Source organism: Bos indicus, chromosome 12, assembly GCF_029378745.1.
Source record: "Bos indicus isolate NIAB-ARS_2022 breed Sahiwal x Tharparkar chromosome 12, NIAB-ARS_B.indTharparkar_mat_pri_1.0, whole genome shotgun sequence".
In the NCBI taxonomy this organism is placed as follows: Eukaryota; Metazoa; Chordata; class Mammalia; order Artiodactyla; family Bovidae; genus Bos; species Bos indicus.
In genome coordinates, this window is record NC_091771.1 from 20,414,604 (window position 1) to 20,438,767 (window position 24,164).

At 44.3% G+C, this 24,164-nt stretch overlaps 1 protein-coding gene across 1 annotated transcript; it reads right to left on the reverse strand.

Annotated features, from left to right (window-relative positions):
- On the reverse strand, nucleotides 1-23,546 carry C12H13orf42 (chromosome 12 C13orf42 homolog). Its single transcript, XM_070799948.1, has 4 exons — nucleotides 23,142-23,546; nucleotides 3,696-3,843; nucleotides 1,094-1,325; nucleotides 1-127 (listed from the first exon to the last, which is right to left on the reverse strand). Exons 1-4 carry the CDS (start codon nucleotides 23,544-23,546, stop codon nucleotides 1-3), a joined length of 912 nt encoding a protein of 303 aa, XP_070656049.1.
- Nucleotides 23,547-24,164: the final 618 nt, after the last annotated feature.

The window sequence follows — 24,164 nt, forward strand, 5'->3', positions numbered from 1 at the left end:
TCAGGGGTTCTCCGTCTCATAGTGGTCCTCCCCCAGGGACGCCGGGGGCTCTGGCGCAAAGAGCTCCGAGTCCCAGTCCGTATCTTCTCCCGAGAAGTTGAAGAGGATCTGTCTGGAGCTCCCGAGGCTGGAAGGGAGGAATGAGGCAGAGGGCTTCGGTTTGGCTTGGTTGGTCTCACAGGGAAAGGATGCTCTGATTTACCCTCCTGATGGAGCCTGTCGGATGCTCCCCTTGTGCTGGGACTCATGGAGGACACAGCTGTGTCATCGTAGGGTTGTGGGGGGACCTGACCTTGGAGAGGAAGGATGGGGGATGAGGGCTGAGTCCTGGTTTAATATGTCCAGTACATGGTCCTTTATTATGGAGGAGGCAAAAGGCGATGTAGAAAACCCCTGAACCCATCAGAGTTGGAGGGCTCTTGCAGAGAAACAAAAGAAGATGGGTGGGGTGGGGGGAGGGTAAGCCAAGACAGGCGCTTCTATTGTGAGAGGCGAGCTCCCTGCAGAGTGGCCTGGGGTGGTCAGAGCAAGTGTGCACGTATTTCTCTGAAGGAGTGAGTCCCAGGGATTTGGGAGTTAGAGACGGAAACTCGTCCTGGGAGAGGAGGATCTGCAGGGAAAAAGGCCAAGAGATGATGACAAGACGGCCAGCACAGACCCGGCCAGGAAGAAGACCTTCATCCCAGCCTGGTGATGCCTTTCTACGGCAGGACCATCTAATTGGTTCAGGGTTGGTTCCCTCGTGGTGCTATGCCTGCGTCAACCCCAAACTGTCATTAAAAATCTGTAGCACACAGAGTATCAGTGACATCTGGGGGAAAGAGTGAAACAGGATGGACAAAGCATGAGGGCTAAGTGGCCAGAAAGGGAGGCAGACCCAGAGCTAAAGGGACAGTTAAGGTTGGGGACAGAGGTAAACCAAGCTAGAATAGAAGTGTAAGCTATTACAAAAATTTTTAACTAAGACCTCCCTCCCCCCAAATACGAACAATTTTTCCATGCAGAATGGGGTTCAGGGCACCTAAGAAGCACCCCGCAAGAGTCTGGTGGACATGAGAACATCTTGGTTACAGTCCGTGGCCCAAGCACTTACTCTTTTTTGCAGGCTTTGGGCTTAAATTTCAAAGTGCTGAAGGCCCCTTCCACAGCCTTGGGCAAGTAAATGGGGTGCCTCTCAAGTCTCCTCTGCGTGCCGATGGTCCGGCGCTCCGTGCTCCTCCGGAACTGGCCGGCTGTCGTGTGCCCTGCGACGTCCTCGGAGCGCCGTCGGGGTGCCCTGAGGATCCAGTTAGAGTGCAGACTATGCTCCCGGGAGCTGGTGGCCACTGGAAGAGAGAAGCCGGGCCCCGGGAGAGGAGGACTCACCATGGGGAGGAGAGGGGAGCGGAAGGTCACGGAGCGGGCAACTCGGGCTGAGAACTCACAATAAATACACAGGTAAAATGGTAAATGCTTAGGAAGGCCCAGCTTGTGCCAGCGTGCTCATGCTTAGTCGCTCAGTCATGTCCGGTCCTCTGCGACCCTATGGACTGAACCCCACCAGTCTCCTCTGTCCGTGGAATTCTTCAGGCAAGAATACTGGAATGGGTTGCCATTTCCTTCTCCAGGGGATCTTCTGACCTAGGGATCGAGCCTGGGTCTCCTGCATTGCAGGAGGATTCTATACCATCTGAGCCACCAAGAAGGCCCAGAGAGCCGAGCAAAGGGAATGATTCAACTCTGCAATTACGGGGCAGGGAGAAAATGCTCAAGCATGTGTCCATTAAAGATAAGCACACAGACCTATGTTTTTGGACTTGGAAAGATGCCCTCGATGTATTGTAAAGTAAGTGAAAAGAGTGGATGAAAAAATAGGCAAGAGATCTTATTTTTGTTTAAAAAGAATAATAAAGTGAGTCTATGTTTAAACCTTTCTGAAAGAACATACACCAAAACATTAACAGTGATTATTATCTCTGGGTGGTAGGATTACAGGCCAAATGCTTTACTTTCTTCCTTATGCTTTAGTATGTTGTTTGACTCACTTGATTCACAATGAACATATGTTATTCTTGTTATCAGAGAAAAACACATAAAGTCATTTCCATTAAAAAATTTTAACTCTGAAGATATCACCTATGTCCTCAATGGGTGTGCGTGCTCAATCGCTTCAGTCACGTCCAATTCTTTGCGACCCCATGGACGGCAGCCCACCAGGCTCCTCTGTCCATGGGATTTCCCAGGCAAGAATACCAGAGGGGGTTGCCATGCCCTCTTCTCTAGGATATCTTCCTGACCCAGGGATTGAAGCTGCATCTCCAGCAAGTCTCCTGCATTTTCGGCAGATTCTTTACCACTGAGCCACCAGTGAAGCCCCGAGAGCCAATCAAAGACTAAAGAAACTGACAGTTGAATCCTGGATGTGGGCTCGACCCCATGAATGTGGTGGAGTTGTCTGCTCTCCATCAGGAGGCAGCCAGTGATACACCTTGGCCAGAAGACGAGCATCACCTTCAACCTTACCCCACCCTCTCCAACAGTCCAAGCTGGGCTTGAGCAAGCACCCTGGCCCTCTCCCGCCCGCCACACCCTTGCAGAGTGGTGGCCGGTGGGGGCCACAAGAGGGAGCACTGGGTGGTGGGGTGGGGAGGGTTAGGGTGCAGAGTGGTGACAAATGGTGACAGATCAGAGTCAGGTCTAGCAAACAGTGCTGTCCAGGGCCAACCTACATAATCAAATATACAGGTTAAAGATAATATATAGGTTAAATATAATTTATCTATTCCCTTTTCCCTTGTGGCTCAGCTGGTAAAGAATCGGCCCGCGGTGCGGGAGACCTGGGTTCAATCCCTGGGTTGGGAAGATCCCCTGGAGAAGGGAAAGGCTACCCACTCCAGGATTCTGGCCTGGAGAATTCCATGGACTGTATATGCCATGGGGTTGCAAAGTCAGACGCAACTGAGCGACTTTCACTTTCACTTTCATTCCCTTTTCTTCTTTTTTCAATTCTGGTAACAGATACATAACGTGTACCCTCTGAGGCATCTTGTAGTGTACATTCAGTCGCGTTGAGTATATTCACATCATTGTGTGACAGGTTTCCACAGCTTTGTCATCTTGCAAAACTGATACTCTGTACCCATTTAACAACTCCCCACCTCATCCCTTGCTTGAACTGTTGCCCTATTGCTTTCCCTCATAGAGTCTTAAAAATTCCACCGCACCTCAGCTATGAAAAATGGACCACAGAGAAAGACTCAGTGGTGTTCGACTCTTTGTGACCCCATGGACTATACCTGCGTGCGTGCATGCTCAATCATGTCCAACTCTTTGCAACCCCAAGGACCATAGCCCACCAGGCTCCTCTATCCATGAAAGAGTTCTCCAGACCAGAATACTGGAGTGGGTAGCCATTCCCTTCTCCAGGGGATCTTCTCCACCAAGTGATGGAACCCAGGTCTCCTGCATTGCTGGCCGATTCTTTACCAGCTGAGTCACCAGGGAAGCCCCACAGAGAAGGAGTTTTTGTCCAAACAGGGCTCCGAGGGTTAAAGGGGGTACCCCAGTGTGGGGGAGGCCAAAGCCAGAACCCCAAGACATAGAGCGAGCTCAGGGCCAGGCTCTGGCTTGCAAATGAGAGTTGCCCCTTTATCAGGGGAAGTCCAGTCCACAGACCCCATCCACCCCCACCTCCCGCCCCCGGGGATGGCACTCACCATCGAAATCCACGTCTTCATTCTGCAGGTCAACCTCCGCAGCCCGCGGCCGCTTCTCCGTATCCAGCTCTGCGATGATGGAGTCAAAGAAGGCGATGGCCTCCGCCACGTCCGCGCTGAACTGGGAGTACTTCTTAGGGGTGGGTTTCTGCTAGGGGTGAAGGGCAGAGGGAAGGGGCAGAGCTGCGTGAGCCAGCCCAGCTCGGAGCACCCTCCGCAAGGGATGCTGAAAAGGACCAAATGTTGCTTAAACTGAACATTTTAAGAGATGTTGCGGGTTTGCACGTAAATTTGAAGAAGTGCCCCTGAAAGGAAGGTAGATACTCCAGATCCACAGATGCCATAGTTGGTGGATTTTCCGTTATCTCAAGGGGAGGCAGGGGGCGGGGGAGGGATATAAAAGGATGAGTCGATCTGCCTCTGTCTTGATCAGGGACTGTTGTTATCCGCCATTAGGCAAAATAATTTGTCTTTCTTTGGCCTGTCTCCTGCAGATAAGCCCAATTAGGAGATTGTCCAGTTCCCCGGGGCCGGTGATGAGATGCTCACAGCAGAAAAGAGGGGATGAGATATCTTGAAAATAAAACAGTCCAGAAGAGGTTGTCAGTAAGAAAAGTGGCCAACTTCAGGTTCAATCGTGGAATACACTTAAATTGGTATGATTGTTTGAAAAGTTAAAGCAATGATATTAATACAATATAAAGTGTTTAAGAAATCTACTGAAAGTCAGACCAGGTTCCGGGTTCTGTCCTGATCCATTCTCCTTCAGGATATCCTCCTCCTCCTCCCCTTCCTCCTCCCCCTCCTCTTCATCACCATCATCATCTTCACAACAGCCCCCAGTCAGTCACCAGTGACTGGCATCATGGAAGTCCAAGCACTGTGGTGGACTTTGGGGGAGAACTCAGGACAAAAGACACAGAATCAACAGGTGAACTAATAAAAAAAAAACTCCCCAAAGAATGTAGGAAGTGAGAGAACTCAGAGAGGAAAAAGAGACAATAGATGTTAACCTGGGCTCTTTGGATCAAGTATAGTGTTCTTTTATTTTTTGTGCGCATTGTGAAAGTAGTGAAAGTCGATCAGTCGTGTCTGACTCTTTGTGATCCCATGGACTCGTCCATGGAATTCTCCAGGCCAGAATACTGGAGCGGGTAGCCTTTCCCTTCTCCAGGGGATCTTCCCAACCCAGGGATCAAACCCAGGTCTCTTGCATTTCAGGCAGATTCTTTACTAGCTGAGCCACAAAGGAAGCCCAAGAATACTGGAGTGGGTAGCCTATCCCTTCTCCAGGGGATCTTCCTGACCCAGGAATCGAACCGGGGTCTCCCACATTGCAGGCAGATTCTTTACCAACTGAGCTATCAGGGAAACCCTTTTGAAAGTGGGATGGTATTAAAAATGAAAGTGATTTAATCACAGATTTGCATGTTAGGAAACTAAAGGATGACATCTTTATACACGCATAAGATTTTGGTGAAATATATACATTTTTTGAGCAAACTCTGGAAGATAGTAGAGGACAGGGGACCCTGGTGTGCTACAGTCCATGGGGTCACAAAGAGTCAGACATGACTGAGTGACTGAACAACAACAAAAATGCATTTTATACCACTAGGGAACTTTTTTTTTTTTTGGCCATGCCACAGCTTGCAGGATCTTAGTTCCTTGGCCAAGGATCTAACCCATGTCCCCTGCAGTGCAATCACAGAGTCCCAACCACTGGACCACCAGCTAATTCCCAAGAAGCATCTTTAAATAGTGGATTTTTTTTCCTTTTATGAGAAGTATTCTTGGAGAAAAATTTTGAAGTATCTCAAAATATACTGAACCTTTTCTGTTAAAAGTGGAAAACTGTTCATATGTAGTTATCCTGCCCCATTCAAAGAGCAAATGAAAATGAAAGGGGTGGGGCGGTTAAAACTCAAAGAGAACAAGAGAGAGGTGGTCAGTGAGAGAGATAGCCAAGAGTTCCTGGCAAATGGAATGCAGCTGAAGAGGAGGAATTGCTGGAACAGAGCAGAGGAACTTGCCTTCCAGAGAGCGGCAGCGGGGCGGGCATGGGGCGGGGCACGGGCAGAATTGGAAGCACTTCAGAAGCAGGACAATTTGACCCTTAAAACCAGAAATGTTCCAGACTTGGCAGCGCCAGGGACACCAAGGATGGGGATGGAAAACTAAGGGACTGGTTGACAGTCTGTATGGACTCAGCCGGCCAGGCCACCCTCCCACAGTCGGATGACCGGAAGGCTCATCTCTGGAGGCAGCTCCCTGTGTTTTCGCTTGCTAGTCCCTCTGCCTTGAACGCCTTATCTGACCAGCTCCTATCTGACCATCAGGACGTGGCTGAGACAGCTCTTTCTCCCTCAGATGATGCTAAGCGCCTGCATTTTTGAGCAGGCAGAGGCTTGTACCCTAGCTATGCCTGCACAGAATGACAGTTGCTCCCTTTTTTCCTTATTTCTAGTCACTTTTCCCCAAGCTCCCAAAGCCCCGGGCCACCCTGCTTCTTTATCCCATAAATACCTGAGAGCCCCTTGCTTTCCTGGAGGCAGATCTGAATTTGTCCCCCATCTCCTCGCTCGGCTGCCTTGTGGATAAACCTTCTCTTGGCTGCAAACCCTGGCATCTCAGCATTTGGGTTTCATGTGAATTAGGTAGACGAGCCTGGTTTGGTGACACCAAGGCTAATCTGCAAGTCCAGGCTCCCTGGGCCTATTCAAGCCCTTTTTCAAACTCAGGATGACTCTGACTTTCCCCGCCTTTTCTGCAGCTCCCCTGGGCCTTTCTCGCCTCTATTAAGACATTCTCTTGGTCTCCAAGTGAGACCACTAGCACAGGAGCTACATCAACTGAAGCTCAGGGTTTAGGGCTCAGGCTAAGATCACAGAAAGTCTACTTTACAAAGCGATGATTGGACAAAATGGGACTTCAGTCACCCGCACCGTTGGGTGAGAGCCAGTTCTCCCTCTCTGAACTCAATACTCTTAAATAAAAGTGGATTGCCTTCCTTCCTTCCTTCCTTCCCATTTTGACTTTTCCTGGCCCAGAATTTTTCGGCTACTTCTTTGGAAAGACTGCTACACACCTGCTTTCTGGGGCACCTGCTCAAGCCTGAGCATCCCAGGGCTCGTGTTCTTTCAGCCCGTGCAGCCCCAGGGCAATGAGCATTCCCTGAGAGCATCTGTATTACGTTGCCAGCTCCACTCAAGTTTGCCTTTCACATTTAACCTTCAGTGGCCTTAAGGTCATCATTTTCCAAGCCTCCCTGTCCGACTCCTTCACAACAAGCCTGGGTCTCAGATTACTTTCCCCAGATGAAACCTTGCACTTTTCCAAACCAAACTCCACTGTATTCCTCACTGTAATGTTTGAGTCCCCCAAGGCAGTGTATTTTTCTGCATTTCACATCCGCTCCCATCCTGCCTGGTCTCACCTGCCCTTTGGGTCCTTCAGCTTCTCTGATCTGTTTACTTTCTTCTGGGATCTGTCAGTGTTTGTCTCCAAGAGGTTTGGATGCTCCAAAACCAACATGCAAGTGTGAGCAGCAACATTTTGTCAGAGGTTAGGGTAGGTTGGATAGGTTCTAAGCCCACCCAAAGCCAAGAGGACCACCACGAATCATCGCGCCACCTCCTCCCTTCTCGTGCTTGGGGCCCACCCCCCTCACCTCCCCAGGGGCCACCTCACGTGGCACCTCCTCTCTGACACTTTCACCCTGCAGCAGAGAGACACGGGCACTGCTTTTCTATGTTTGTGTGGACAGCAACATTGTATGAAACCCTCATAGCCGCACACCAGGCCCATGATTCTTGTTGTTTTTGAACCTTTCATTTTGTTTTGGGGTATGGCTGATTAATAACGCTATGATCATTTCAGGTGAACAGCAAAGGGACTCAGTCATACACACACATATCCATTCTCTCCCAAACACCCCTGTCATCCAGGCTGCCACATAACATTGAGCAGAGTTCCATGGGCTATACAATAGGTATAGGTCCTTGTTGGTTATCCATTTTAAATATAGCATATAAATATATATAGTGTGTACCTGACCCTCCTAAACTCCCTATCACTTCCCCCATCCTTCCCCCCAGCAACCACAAGTTTGTTCTCCAAGTCTGTGAGTCTCTTTCTGTTCTGTAAGTAAGTTCATTTGCATCATTTCCTTTTAGATACCACATATAAGGGATGTCATATGACAGACTCGTGATTCTCAACCTTGTCTATGAAATAACTTTGACAAATGACACTCACAGATAGATTGTCTTTGGATAGATACTCAATTCCTTCCCTAGTGGCTCAGTTGGTAAAGAATCTGCCTGCAATGCAGGAGCCCTGGGTTTGAACCTTCGGTTGGGAAGATCCCCTGGAGAAGGAAATGGCAACCCACTCCAGTACTCTTGCCTGGAGAATCCCATGGACAGAGGAGCCAGGAAGGCTACAGTCCATAGAATCACAAAGAGTCGGACATGACTGTGCAACTGACTCTCTCTCTCATTGCCAACCACTGCCTACATGACACAGGCTGTAGGATACACCCCGCTTCCAACATTGTTATTCTACCCACTTCTCTTTGAACACATCAGTGTGGTTCAGGCCAGATGCTGAGGTGATGGTGCTTCAGATTATGGGCTATATCAGGGCAGATGTGCTGTCTTTCCATCTATGAATGTTGGGCACCTATTTCAGTGCCTGACACAGAGTAATTTGTTGAACGAATAAATGTATGCTGTATTCAGTTCAGTTCAGTTCAGTTCAGTGGCTCAGTCGTTTCCGACTCTTTGCGACCCCATGAATCGCAGCATGCCAGGCCTCCCTGTCCATCACCAACTCCTGGAATTCACTCAGACTCACGTCCATCGAGCCAGTGACGCCATCCAGCCACCTCATCCTCTGTCGTCCCCTTCTCCTCCTGCCCCCAATCCCTCCCAGCATCAGAGTCTTTTCCAATGAGTCAACTCTTTGCATGAGGTGGGCCAAAGTACTGGAGTTTCAGCTTTAGCATCATTCCTTCCAAAGAACACCCAGGGCTGATCTCTTTCAGAATGGACTGGTTGGATCTCCTTGCAGTCCAACAGACTCTCAAGAGTCTTCTCCAACACCACGGTTCAAAAACATGCTATCATCTAATGTTTATATTCTCCAACAGTTTTTATGATGCTAACTTATACCTTTGGATTTAACCTGACAAATTTTGAGAACTCTGTACCCCTTATTTTTATGGAGTATTGATAATACAACCTTGAGCTAAAAACATCTGGAAATCAAAATGTCAATGCATTGAGATGAAATTTACAGGATCAAGTGTGGAACTGGTCTGGCTGGCTTGGAGAGATCATTTTCCCTTGGCTCATTCAGCAGGGTGAAATGAAATGCAAACCAGTTTAAATTTTTCCATAAGCAATGTAATGTTCTCAAAAGTAGCCCTTCAGGATAAACCTTAAAAGCTCAAATATATCCTCTTTGCTTCTGCCATCCTTGGAATGCCATCCTTGTTATTTATGATCAAATCCAACGTTATTCTTATCCCTTTTATATCACAACACCTGGGAAATGTGTACCCATCATTGAAGAGGGGTTCGTGATAAACGAATGGGAGCTTAAGAAACAAGAACTGTATATGGCACAAATGAGCCTATGTGCAAACCACAAACAGACTCACAGACATAAAGAGCAGACTCACGGTTGCCAAGGTGGAAGGAGGTGGGAAGGACTAGGAGTTTGGGATTAGCGGGTGGAAGCTATTAGATACAGGATGGATAAACAACAAGGCCCTATGCTATAGCACCAGGAACTATATTCAGCATCCTGTGATAAACCGTAACGGAAAAGAATATTATAAAGAATGTGTACAGGTGTATAACTGAGTCACTTTGCTGTACAGCAGAGATGGGCACAACACTGTATGTCAACTATGCTTCAGTAAAAAACAATACATAAGAACTGTGGATCTGACAAACAACGTGGGGAAAGGTATAATCACTGAAATTTAAATACATACGTGCACACGTCCACATCCACGTTTTCAATAGATAAGCTATTGGTAGACTTGTCCGAGCTAAACAACAACCAAATAGTGATGTAGACAATACAGCTGAGAAAAATCAGACCAAAAAGATGAAAAGGAAGGGCAGGGTTTGGCACAAACTATAGGGTAACTAGACCTGGGAATTACCTCTTATAGCTAAGCGGTACAATCATTTTGGAAGCATAGCTGTACCTCTTCTGTGTTTGGTATTAGAGGTTGCAGACTCACGGTCTGACAAGCTGTCTTTTTTCTCCAGCATTATAATCTTAAAACCATTATTTCCTTTGCTAGTACCTGGTACCTTCTCCACTCCTCCCCTTAAAGGTCGCCTAAATAATCCTTTCACTTTAGCAAAACAGTAAGTAAATGTTGTTTGCTCACACTTATGAAACTCTTCGAAGCCTAACTAATAGAACTGAATTAATAGCCTTGAAGCATAGTATAAAACTCTTCACACATGATAAGTGAAACATTACAATCCAATGAGAGAAGGATAGATTTGTCAATAAATGGTGTTGAATCTTTGCTATCTGGGAAAAATTTCAAATAGGATTCTCACTTCCCACTATGTGTAAAAATAAATTGCTGATAGATAAGAGGTCTGGGGTTTTTATGGAACTACTAAAAAAAAAAGGAGGAAAATGGCAAATACGTAACTGACCTTGAGACACACAAGGGATTTCTAAGCATGAAACAAAGAAGTATCAAAGACAAAAGCTGATACGTTTAACTACATAAAAAAACTGGTAATGTTTTTAATGATATATAAAATTGTACTGTCAAGTAAAATTAAACTATATATAAAATTAAGAAAATATTTTTAACCATGTGGCAGACAATGTGCTCACATTCTTGACGTGAATCCATATAAATTTTAAAAAAAGTTTCCTAGAGCCAAAATGTATAAAGACATGAATGGGCAATCCATTAATCAACAGTACACATTGGTTTGATAAAACAAGAGGGTCATTGTTTGCTCAAGCAATAATTCAAAACGAGTACATAAGATAATTCAGTTTATCTATTAAATCAATAGACTTTAAAAATTAATGACACTACTTGGTGTTGATAAAATACAAGAAGAAGAGCCTTCTAATTCACTGTTGATGAAGGCATAAATTATAAAATATTTCTGGAAAACAATATGTAGAAGAACCTTTAAAAATGACTTTTAACCTTTGACCTGTTAATCACACTAAGGAATAACTGTCCAAAAGATGCCTTTATAGACAGAGTAAGATGAATTCATTCACAATGTTGAACAATTGTTTAAAGGGTTGTGAGTTAAATTTTTGCCATTAAAAGTTCAGTTTTCAAAAACAAGTTAATGATAGAAAAGAACCCAAGATATAAGTTATTTAAAAGTATATGGTATATGCCAAATTTAATAAATTTATACATATACATACATAAAGGTTGCCAAATTCAGGAACTAAAAAAACTTAATGGCAGTTAAATTTCAATTCTACATAAGCTATAAATTTTTGGTATTAATATATACCAAATATTGTATGGACATAATTATATTTTTTAAATCCATCATTTATCTGAAATCCAAATTTAAATAGACATCCTCTATTTTATCTGGCAACACTACTATACATATCTATAACCATACAAGAAATAAATGATTGAAAGAAAATATATTTAAACATTTTAGAGTGATTATTCTGGATGATATGCTCTAAGTTATTTCAATTTTCTTCAACTTTTCTGTGTTTTATAAATTTCATTTAATGAGTAAATATACCTTAGAAAAAATGTTTACCCAAAAAAAGTGTCCTTTTGATAGTAAACTCGGATTCATTACACATGAGATGCTTTAATTATTAGGCTATCATTTCATCTGAATACACCCAAATATACTCTACTCTATTAAAAACAAAAGATAATTTTCCACTCACTGAAAACCAAGTCTCCCATAAACCTTTCAGTTTTCTTTTTAAATTACAACTGGGGTTTCTCAGGTTATTTGTTTATTGAGTTACTGTATGCCTGGGGCTTCACTAGAAGCTGGAGATAAAAAGATAAATAAGACATGGTGACTCCATTCAAGGAGATCATGGCCAGTAGCAGACACAGCAAATGAATGACAATTACAGGGCTGTGTGCTGAGTGCTAGGTGCTGGGAGCTAAGTGCTGAGTTAAGGGCCAGACCCAAGGAAGAGAGAAATTCACCGTGGTAGACTGTGGACCTGAGACATGGCTGCCTGGGGCAGTGCTTTCTCTGCTGTCTTAAAAAGACAAGAAGTTAGCCGGGTGAGTGGGGTGTAGTGGAGAGGGAAATGGGAGGGGGAAGTGTTGTTGCTAAGCCGAGCAAGCAGCAGGTGTCTGGAAGATAGATTGGGGATGTAATTACCCATCTTGTGATCTGACTGAGGGGGCTGAGGAATTGGATACTCTGTTATCCGTCATTATTTTACTGTCTGTCATCTTCTGGGGAGCTCTGCCAAGCATAATAGAAATTCTTTGCAGTTCATACTGAATGTTTACTGCCCTTTAACTCTGCCGACCAGATACAGGCCCAGTACTAGAGACCTCCAGTAACTGATGCCCACAGAAAACCTGCACTTTTGTATCACCATGTTTGCAGAAATTCCCCCCAACAGAACTGAAAAATAATTCCCAGGGGTATATGGGAATCCAGGCCCTGCTTCCCCATCCCATATGCCATTTATAGGTGGATATAGGATCTTCTTAGGTGAATTGGATTTAGAGCTTTCTACCATAGAGGAGAAAAAAAAATCTATTTGCTGTTGACATGGTCTTATTTCATGCACCAGGATTGAACGGCCAATGACAGAAAATTTATTCTGAAAGCTATATATTATCAGAGCAAAACTACTTTAAATAAAAATCAATCACATTTGGCAGGCATTCTTCAGAATTCCACTGGCTCTGTTTAAATTATTCTTGTAGCAGTTGAATTTCTTTAGTTGGGGGCTCAGGGGGGAGGGGGGAAGGAGATTGGTGCTGGGAGAGCTGTACATTGAAGAGCTGGTTCATTCATCCAGGCAGACATATCGGGAATCCAAGCTGCTCAGAGCTAGAAGACACACAGAAATAAAGACATTTCTTTGGACTGGGGTAGGTGACCAGGAACCTTAGCTTTGGAAAATACTTCCTCCCAAACCTTCTGGGCAGAGTTTCTTGAGTGCATTGCAGCCAACCCAAAACTGCCTCCCCGGTAGCCCAGACACTGTGGGTGGGTGAGGCTCAGGTCCCCTTGGGTGGCTGAGTTCTCACAGAGGGATGTCGGCTGTTCACCTGTTCATCTGACCCTAAAAATATGGGGAGCAATCCTCAGGGAATTCCCCAAGTGCTGACGAGCACTCCGGACAAAATCCGAGTGTAATCTCAAACTTTGCCTCCTCACCTCCCATCAAAACCCAAGCTCCCTGGTGATTCAGGGGCTAAGACTACACTCTCCCAATGCAGGGGCCCTGGGTTGGCTCCCTGGTCGGGAAACTAGATCCCATGTACTGCAATTAAGAGTCCACAGGGGGGAGGAGCCAAGATGGCGGAGGAGTAGGACGGGGAGAACACTTTCTCCCCCACAAATTCATCAAAAGAGCATTTAAACGTCGAGTAAATTCCACAAAACAACTTCTGAATGCCGGCAGAGGACATCAGGCACCCAGAAAAGCAATCCAACTCTTCGAAAGGAGCGCGACTGAACAAAGAGAAGAAATACAGCTCCATCCATCAGAACACCGACACAAGCTTCCCTAACCAGGAAACCTTGACAAGCCACCTGTACAAACCCACACACAGCGAGGAAAAGCCACAATAAAGAGAACTCCACAAACTGCCAGAATACAGAAAGGACACCCCAAACTCAGCAATTTAAACAAGATGAAGAGACAGAGGAATAGCCAGCAGATAAAGGAACAGGATAAATGCCCACCAAACCAAACAAAAGAGGAAGAGATAGGGAATCTACCTGATAAAGAATTCCAAATAATGATAGTGAAATTGATCCAAAATCTTGAAATTAAAATGGAATCACAGATAAATAGCGTGGAGACAAGGATTGAGAAGATGCAAGAAAGGTTTAACAAGGACCTAGAAGAAATAAAAAAGAGTCAATATATAATGAATAATGCAATAAATGAAATTAAAAACACTCTGGAGGCAACAAATAGTAGAATAACAGAGGCAGAAGATAGGATTAGTGAATTAGAAGATAGAATGGCAGAAATAAATGAATCAGAGAGAATAAAAGAAAAACGAATTAAAAGAAATGAGGACAATCTCAGAGACCTCCAGGACAATATTAAACGCTACAACATTCGAATCATAGGGGTTCCAGAAGAAGAAGACAAAAAGAAAGACCATGAGAAAATACTTGAGGAGATAATAGTTGAAAACTTCCCTAAACTGGGGAAGGAAATAATCACCCAAGTCCAAGAAACCCAGAGAATCCCAAACAGGATAAACCCAAGGCGAAACACCCCAAGACACATATTAATCAAATTAACAAAGATCAAACACAAAGAACAAATATTAAAAGCAGCAAGGGAAAAACAACAAATAACACACAAGGGAATCCCCATAAGGATAACAGCTGATCTTTCAATAGAAACTCTTCAAGCCAGGAGGGAATGGCAAGACATACTTAAAATGATGAAAGAAAATAACCTACAGCCCAGATTGTTGTACCCAGCAAGGATTTCATTCAAGTATGAAGGAGAAATCAAAACCTTCTCAGACAAGCAAAAGCTGAGAGATTTCTGCACCACCAAACCAGCTCTCCAACAAATACGAAAGGATATTCTCTAGACAGGAAACACAAAAATGGTGTATAAATTCGAACCCAAAACAATACAGTAAATGGCAACAGGATCATACTTATCAGTAATTACCTTAAACGTAAATGGGTTGAATGCCCCAACCAAAAGACAAAGACTGGCTGAATGGATACAAAAACAAGACCCTTACATATGTTGTCTACAGGAGACCCACCTCAAAACAGGGGACACATACAGACTGAAAGTGAAGGGCTGGAAAAAGATTTTCCATGCAAATAGGGACCAAAAAAAAGCAGGAGTAGCAATACTCATATCAGATAAAATAGACTTTAAAACAAAGGCTGTGAAAAGAGACAAAGAAGGTCACTACATAATGATCAAAGGATCAATCCAAGAAGAAGATATAACAATTATAAATATATATGCACCCAACACAGGAGCACCGCAGTATGTAAGACAAATGCTAACAAGTATGAAAGGAGAAATTAACAATAACACAATAATAGTGGGAGATTTAACACCCCACTCACACCTATGGATAGATCAACTAAACAGAAAATTAACAAGGAAACACAAACTTTAAACGATACAATAGACCAGTTAGACCTAATTGATATCTATAGGACATTTCATCCCAAAACAATGAATTTCACCTTTTTCTCAAGTGCACATGGAACCTTCTCCAGGATAGATCACATCCTGGGCCATAAAGCTAGCCTTGGTAAATTCAAAAAAAATAGAAATCATTCCAAGCATCTTTTCTGACCATAATGCAGTAAGATTAGATCTCAATTACAGGAGAAAAACTATTAAAAATTCCAACATATGGAGGCTGAACAACACGCTGCTGAATAACCAACAAATCACAGAAGAAATCAAAAAAGAAATCAAAATTTGCATAGAAACAAATGAAAATGAAAACACAACAACCCAAAACCTGTGGGACACAGTAAAAGCAGTCCTAAGGGGAAAGTTCATAGCAATACAGGCACACCTCAAGAAACAAGAAAAAAGTCAAATAAATAACCTAACTCTACACCTAAAGCAACTAGAAAAGGAAGAAATGAAGAACCCCAGGGTTAGTAGAAGGAAAGAAATCTTAAAAATTAGAGCAGAAATAAATGCAAAAGAAACAAAAGAGACCATAGCAAAAATCAACAAAGCCAAAAGCTGGTTTGAAAGGATAAATAAAATTGACAAACCATTAGCCAGACTCATCAAGAAACAAAGGGAGAAAAATCAAATCAATAAAATTAGAAACGAAAATGGAGAGATCACAACAGATAACACAGAAATACAAAGGATCATAAGAGACTATTATCAACAATTATATGCCAATAAAATGGACAATGAGGAAGAAATGGACAAATTCTTAGAAAAGTACAACTTTCCAAAACTCGACCAGGAAGAAATAGAAAACCTTAACAGACCCATCACAAGCACGGAAATTGAAACTGTAATAAAAAATCTTCCGGCAAACAAAAGCCCAGGTCCAGACGGCTTCACAGCTGAATTCTACCAAAAATTTAGAGAAGAGCTAACACCTATCCTGCTCAAACTCTTCCAGAAAATTGCAGAGGAAGGTAAACTTCCAAACTCATTCTATGAGGCCACCATCACCCTAATACCAAAACCTGACAAAGATCCCACAAAAAAAGAAAACTACAGGCCAATATCACTGATGAACATAGATGCAAAAATCCTAAACAAAATTCTAGCAATCAGAATCCAACAACACATTAAAAAGATCATACACCGTGACCAAGTGGGCTTTATCCCAGGGATGCAAGGATTCTTCAATATCCGCAAATCAACCAATGTAATACACCACATTAACAAATTGAAAAATAAAAACCATATGATTATCTCAATAGATGCAGAGAAAGCCTTTGACAAAATTCAACACCCATTTATGATAAAAACTCTCCAGAAAGCAGGAATAGAAGGAACATACCTCAACATAATAAAAGCTATATATGACAAACCCACAGCAAACATTATCCTCAATGGTGAAAAATTGAAAGCATTTCCTCTAAAGTCAGGAACAAGACAAGGGTGCCCACTTTCACCATTACTATTCAACATAGTTTTGGAAGTTTTGGCCACAGCAATCAGAGCAGAAAAAGAAATAAAAGGAATCCAAATTGGAAAAGAAGAAGTAAAACTCTCACTATTTGCAGATGACATGACCCTCTACATAGAAAACCCTAAAGACTCCACCAGAAAATTACTAGAACTAATCAATGATTATAGTAAAGTTGCAGGATATAAAATCAACACACAGAAATCCCTTGCATTCCTATACACTAATAATGAGAAAACAGAAAGAGAAATTAAGGAAACAATTCCATTCACTATCGCAACGAAAAGAATAAAATACTTAGGAATATATCTACCTAAAGAAACTAAAGACCTATATATAGAAAACTATAAAACACTGGTGAAAGAAATCAAAGAGGACACTAATAGATGGAGAAATATACCATGTTCATGGATTGGAAGAATCAATATAGTGAAAATGAGTATACTACCCAAAGCAATTTATAGATTCAATGCAATCCCTATCAAGCTACCAACAGTATTCTTCACGGAGCTAGAACAAATAATTTCACAATTTGTATGGAAATACAAAAAACCTCGAATAGCCAAAGCGATCTTAAGAAAGAAAAATGGAACTGGAGGAATCAACCTACCTGACTTCAGGCTCTACTACAAAGCCACAGTTATCAAGACAGTATGGTACTGGCACAAAGACAGAAATATAGATCAATGGAACAAAATAGAAAGCCCAGAGATAAATCCACGCACATATGGACACCTTATCTTTGACAAAGGAGGCAAGAATATACAATGGATTAAAGACAATCTCTTTAACAAGTGGTGCTGGGAAATCTGGTCAACCACTTGTAAAAGAATGAAACTAGAACACTTTCTAACACCATATACAAAAATAAACTCAAAATGGATTAAAGATCTCAATGTAAGACCAGAAACTATAAAACTCCTAGAGGAGAACATAGGCAAAACACTCTCTGACATACATCACAGCAGGATCCTCTATGACCCACCTCCCAGAACATTGGAAATAAAAGCAAAAATAAACAAATGGGACCTAATTAAACTTAAAAGCTTTTGCACATCAAAGGAAACTATTAGCAAGGTGAAAAGACAGCCTTCAGAATGGGAGAAAATAATAGCAAATGAAGCAACTGACAAACAACTAATCTCAAAAATATACAAGCAACTCCTACAGCTCAACTCCAGAAAAATAAATGACCCAATCAAAAAATGGGCCAAAGATCTAAATAGACATTTCTCCAAAGAAGACATACAGATGGCTAACAAACACATGAAAAGATGCTCAACATCACTCATTATCAGAGAAATGCAAATCAAAACCACTATGAGGTACCATTTCACACCAGTCAGAATGGCTGCAATCCAAAAGTCTACAAATAATAAATGCTGGAGAGGGTGTGGAGAAAAGGGAACCCTCTTACACTGTTGGTGGGAATGCAAACTAGTACAGCCACTATGGAGAACAGTGTGGAGATTCCTTAAAAAACTGGAAATAGAACTGCCTTATGATCCAGCAATCCCACTGCTGGGCATACACACTGAGGAAACCAGAAGGGAAAGAGACACGTGTACCCCAATGTTCATCGCAGCACTGTTTATAATAGCCAGGACATGGAAGCAACCTAGATGTCCATCAGCAGATGAATGGATAAGAAAGCAGTGGTACATATACACAATGGAGTATTACTCAGCCATTAAAAAGAATACATTTGAATCAGTTCTAATGAGGTGGATGAAACTGGAGCCTATTATACAGAGTGAAGTAAGCCAGAAGGAAAAACACCAATACAGTATACTAACGCATATATATGGAATTTAGAAAGATGGTAACGATAATCCTGTATACGAGACAGCAAAAGAGACACTGATGTATAGAACAGTCTTATGGACTCTGTGGGAGAGGGAGAGGGTGGGAAGATTTGGGAGAATGGCATTGAAACATGTAAAATATCATGTATGAAACGAGATGCCAGTCCAGGTTCAATGCACGATACTGGATGCTTGGGGCTAGTGCACTGGGACGACCCAGAGGGATGGCGTGGGGAGGGAGGAGGGAGGGGGGTTCAGGATGGGGAACACATGTATACCCGTGGTGGATTCATTTTGATGTTTGGCAGAACTAATACAATTATGTAAAGTTTGAGAATAGAATAAAATTAATTAAAAAAAAAAAATACTGTCAGGTACGGAGAAATGGAGTCTAAAGGTAACATTTCATGAGTGATGACCAAAGAACTTTACCTTCTGTCACTTTAGAAGTCTTTTTTGTGACCATTTTTTAAAACCAGGAGTCATCAAATAAAGTCATGGCTTGTGACCAGCATTTTTCAAAGAAACAGAGTGCAAATAGAATACATCAAATAAAAAGAAAATTTTGAGTCCACAGACTCAAAAAAAAAAAGAGTCCACAGACCACAGCTAAAGATCCCGCATGCTGCAATGAAGACCTGGTGCAGCCAGATAAATAAATCAAAATAAATATTTGAAAAAGCCCAAGCTCATGGACTGTTAAAAAGGAAGGAGGTTCTGAGAACGTGGATGAACCTTGAAAACACTATGCTAAGAGAAAGAAGCCAGTCACAGACAGACAAGCACTGTGCGATTCCATTTATATGAAGTTCCTGAAGGCAATGGCACCCCACTCCAGTACTCTTGCCTGGAAAATCCCATGGATGGAGGAGCCTGGTGGGCTGCTGTCCATGGAGTCGCACAGAGTCGGACACAACTGAAGCAACTTAGCAGCAGCAGAGGCAAATTCATAGAGACAGAAAGGAGAATACAGAAGTCTAGGGGAAAGGGAAAATGCGGAGTCACTGCTTAATGGACCCAGACTTTGTGTCTGGGCTGATGAAAATTTTCTGGGAATGGATAGTAGTGGGCTCCACAGCATTACGCTTAATGCCAGGGAATTAACCACACACTTAAAAATGGTTCAAATGGTAACTTTCAATTTTTTTTTGGAATTTTTTAATTTTTTAAAGAATTTTAAAGAGAGTTATATTTTAAGAAATAAAAGATAGTTGTCAAACATTTTATAAAAACATTCTCCTAATTTCTAAATGAAGTATTTTTAGAGCCTCCATAACCTCTTAAAGGAATGCATTTTCTAGTTTCTACTAATTTACTTTCGAAAAGCATTCTAAAAAGATGTTAATTAGGGCTTACTGTCTTTGGGCTGAATTATCATGGGTCTATATAACTGATCATTTGGAAAAGCTTACAGAAAGCTCTGGGGTAAAGAGCTCTGATTTCTGTCTGGCAGTTAACCATTTGATAGTACACAGGGTTGCACATTTTTCTTGAAAAGAAATGTATATTATATCAAAGAAAAGCACTTAATTTCATAATTCATTGACTGATAGACTTCATTACCCATAATCTGAGGATACTGAAAAGCGCTCATTTAAGGTGCTATGAAATGCCACGGTGAAAATGGTAAATACTGTGTTATCCTTATTTTACCACCCCCTCCAAAAAAAGAGAGCCAAGCTTGAGAGAAAGCGATGTGTTGAGGGGGAGTGAAAAGAGAGAAGGGAAGTAACCCAGAGACCTCTGGCAGCTTGAAGACATTACCATGGGAACGAGGTGAGGGGAGAAACACGCCAGGGCTGAGGACAGCCTCGTCCCAGACCAGACCCCAAAGCAGGCTTGAAGGAGAGCAATTCGCTTTCCAAAGTGCTGGGATGAGGCGGGAAATAGCAAGAAACACGGCAGGACAGCTTTAACTTCTCACGGGCTTTTTTCTCTCAGAAGCTGCACCACATCTTTAGGGGACTTTGACAGAGATTTTGGAAGGGTATGTGGTTCCCCGCCTAAGCCCCGTGCCTCTGGCATCTGAATCCTCCACTGGGTCCAAAAGACCTGCAGGAGTTACACAGCCAGGTCCCTTCCCTAGTTCCTCACTAGGATACGTGCCTCGTGCGACTTGGTGGCCACCCGCCAGGGCTCTGAGAAATCGCCTCCAGAAATCTGACTCCTGGGTCACTGCCTGCCTTTCCCACAAGAATGATCACCCATGAGAGTGATCTTTGGCTCGTTTAGCAGCATCTTGGAGAGTTCCTGACACATAGTATGTGCTCAATAAGTATGTGTTAAGTGAAGGAAGGAAAGAAGGAATGATACACATGTTGATGAATTGTTACTAAAATATCAGTGAGGGTGTTACAAATGACGTCACCCATGGTTCCCGGTATCAGATCCTCTATGAGAAAGTTTAGAATTTAAACCTGGGAAAAATTTGGATTCCTGTAAACAATAGGTATGGTTCTTCCTCTTAGTCCGAATTTTGAAATAAGTCCTGCTCTTTTTACATTGCAGCGCCCAGGAAGCGCAAAGCCAAACCCAGCTGTAGGATTTGCGTGTTTTCTTGAGCTGTCTTGATTTTCTGTGGATGCTTTTTCTCTCCCAGCTTTCCAATGTCTGTTGCCACCTCATGCTGCTGGTATATGAATCCTCTCAGACCCTCTGTAGAATGATTAGGAAGTAAGGAAGTATTTCCGCTGAAATGATTTGAAGGCACGGTACCTATTCATTATGAAGATCCTTTTATAGCTGGGCTCACACTCTGTCCCCAGCTTTCTCCCTAGCACACAAGTTGACAGAACAAACTCAATATTCAAGGCTACAGAGACCACAGGGCTTCTCAAGTGGTGCTAGTGAACCCACCTGCCAATGCAAGAGACCCAAAAGACGTGGCTTCGGTCCCAGGGTCAGAAAGAGCCCCTGGAGGAGGGCATGGAAACTCACTCTAGTATTCTTGCCTGGAGAATCCCATGGACAGAGGAGCCTAGCAGACTACAGTCCAGGGGGTTGCAAAGAATCGGACACGACTGAAGCAACCTAGCACACACGCATGCACAAAGTGTCTGGAGCGAATCTAACTGGAGCTGAGAACCCCAGGATAGTCAAGCTGGAGAGGAGTCCAGAAGCCATGGTGACCCCCTCTGTCATTGGAGGTGACCACAAAGGAGGAGGTGGCCCTGAAGGAGGAGGTGGCCCCGAAGGAGGGGTGTCAGGCCCCCAAATCTACAACTGGCTGGCTGCAGGATCAGTACCCATACCTGAGAGCAGGATACTTCCATGGGCCCCAACACTGACCTACTTTGAGAGTTCAAATGGTTATTTACACTGCTCCCACATGGGATAAAGTGCAGACAGTTGAAACCAGTTGGGTGAGGCCAAGCCCTAGAGATCTGATAACAGACCAATTGGTCAGTGTTAATGGGACTTGCAGGCCTGCAGGACACTCTGGGGAGGCAGCCAGGATGGGGTAGGGGGTGAGAGGGCAGAAAGGCCCGCTCTGAACACCTTAGAGCTCAGGAGAATGATTGATGGGGATTTGAAACAGCCTCAAACTTCAGACATAAAAAAAATAATAATAATTTAGGGAACAAAGGAACGAGAAACAGTGAGATTTGGGTCTTAGCAAAATCTGGTCACCGAGCCTCAGCTTGTCCTTCTGTGATCCCAAAGGACTTTCTCCCTGCTTCTCTTCTGGCATTACTGGAATTACCTCCAAAAAACATAATGTGTACAAACGCTGTGATCAGTACAAGTGAAAGTGTTAGTCACTCAGTCACGTCTGACGCTTGCGACCCCATGGACTGCTGTCCATCAAGCTCCTCTGTCCATGGAGTTCTCCAGGCAAGAACACTGGAATGGGTAGCTATTCCCTTCTCCAGGGGATCTTCCCTATCCAGGGACCGAACCCAGGTCTTCTTCATTGCAGGCAGATTCTTTACCGTCTGAGCCACCAGGGAAACCATAAAATGCAGGTCCTTCCCTTCACTGATTTCCTGCTTGGTCTGCCTGGGCAGGGAGACCCAGTGCCCAGCAAAGTTGTCATTCAGTCTCCTAGAGTCACAGACTCTCTCTCAGGCTGTGACTGAGTCCCCTGAGAACCTGAGCACCTCACACAGACAGAGCAAATCCTCCCAGTGTTTGCTTTGCACTGGGACTGTCAGATGTGATTGTATTAATAAAAGTAACAATAACTTGTTGAGAAGTGATGTGTTGAAGTGATGAGCTGTCATGCAAATGTCATAAAAGCCTCCTCTCACCTGGGAAGTGGGCAGTAAGGGACAGGCAAACTGTTGGCCTGAAGACTGAGCCCAAGCCCTCCTCGTGGGCTGCTCTGGGGATGCCAGAAACTGTCCCTCCCCCTGGGCCTCCACCCAAAAACTCCACATGGGACAAGCCACCCTTCCCAGGCCGGGGAAATGGCCATGGAGACTCTCTGAGGTCTTGGAGCTGGTGCCCAGAACACGCAGGTTAATTAAGCTGTGCTTGGACAAACCAAGATTCCCACTTGCCTCTCAGAAAAATGCTCTTGTCCATAGTATTTCCTGGGGGCACTTGAAAGAAAGTGAAAAAGTGTTAGTTGTTCAGTCATGTCCAGCTGATCCCATGAACTATAGCCCGCCAGGCACCTCTGTCCATGGGATTCTCCAGGCAAGAATACTGGAGTGGGCTGTCATTTCCTCCTCCAGGGCATTATCCGGACCCAGGGATCGAACCCAGGTCTCCTGCATTGCAGGCAATTTCTTTATCATCTGAGCCACCAGGGAAGTCCACGGTGGCACTTACCTTCATTTCTTTGGCGGCAGACTTCTTTACGCCCCTGGAGGATTTTGAGGAGGTGGAGGAGACGCCTGGGGCGCGGCTGGGCTTCAGGTCGTTGAGGCTGCTAAGGTACTTCTTGCGCAAGGCCAGCAGCTCCTGTAAGTACTGCAGGCAGTCCTGGGTGCGCGAGAGCATCCACGCGCGGTCCCCCTCCTGCTGCAGGTAGTACAGGCTGGGGTCCATGCTGCCGGCGCTCCGGTATTTCTTTAAGGACTCGCTGAACTTCTCGCCATGGTCCCCGACCACGTACACGGAGCTGCTGCGGATCAGCCTGACGGCGGAGCTGGGGCCGTGGTAGTAAGGGCTCTCCGCCACCTCTGCCTTCCTGTGCGGGCCGGAGTGAAGGATGGAGTGGAGCTTTCTGAGCATGGTGCTGGGTTTCTCTCTGTGGGTGCCTTCCAGCTGCCTGCGCGGCGCCACTTGATCTAGCTGGGGGCGCGGGAGCCAACCTGCGGAACTGCCCCCATCTGCCTTCCCGGGGGCCCCTGAGTCCCGGAATCCCAGCGAGTGTGGGCTCGGTCAGGCGGGCAACCCGGGCATCTCTCATAGGGGAAACTTTCACATCCAATAACCGAGATGCCATAAACCACCTGAGGACGTGAGAGAGCGCACCCTGAGCCTTAAAAGCAAGTTCCCTGGCTGGCTTGAAGCACCCCGGGGGACAAATACCTTCCTCGATGTTCCATCAAAGGTCCCAGCTGGATGGGGAACGTGTGACGCTGCGTTTCCCTGCTCAGCTATTTTCTCTCCTTTTCCTTTTGCATTTCTGGATGTGTTCTCACTCGGTTTGACTGGATCTTGCTGTGGGTTTTTATGTTTCCACTTCTGTTGAGCTGGCCCTGGTCCTGAATTCCCCCTCACCAAAACGCCTGAAATCCTACTTTGCAAGACAGCGCTAAGCCAAAAATAGCATGTTGCTGGAGGTAAAATCCAGTCCCCCTGAGATGCGCCTGGGTGGACACAGCCAGGACCTTTGGCAGGAGGCTC

Excerpts from the sequence above, each read along its gene's own strand:
- C12H13orf42 (XM_070799948.1), bottom strand. The coding sequence starts at position 23,546 with ATGCTCAGAAAGCTCCACTCCATCCTTCACTCCGGCCCGCACAGGAAG. Across the intron at positions 3,844-23,141 it reads CTGCCGCCAAAGAAATGAAG|AAACCCACCCCTAAGAAGTA; the intron begins GTAAGTGCCACC and ends CACCCCTAGCAG. Across the intron at positions 128-1,093 it reads CCCAAAGCCTGCAAAAAAGA|CCTCGGGAGCTCCAGACAGA; the intron begins GTAAGTGCTTGG and ends CCTCCCTTCCAG.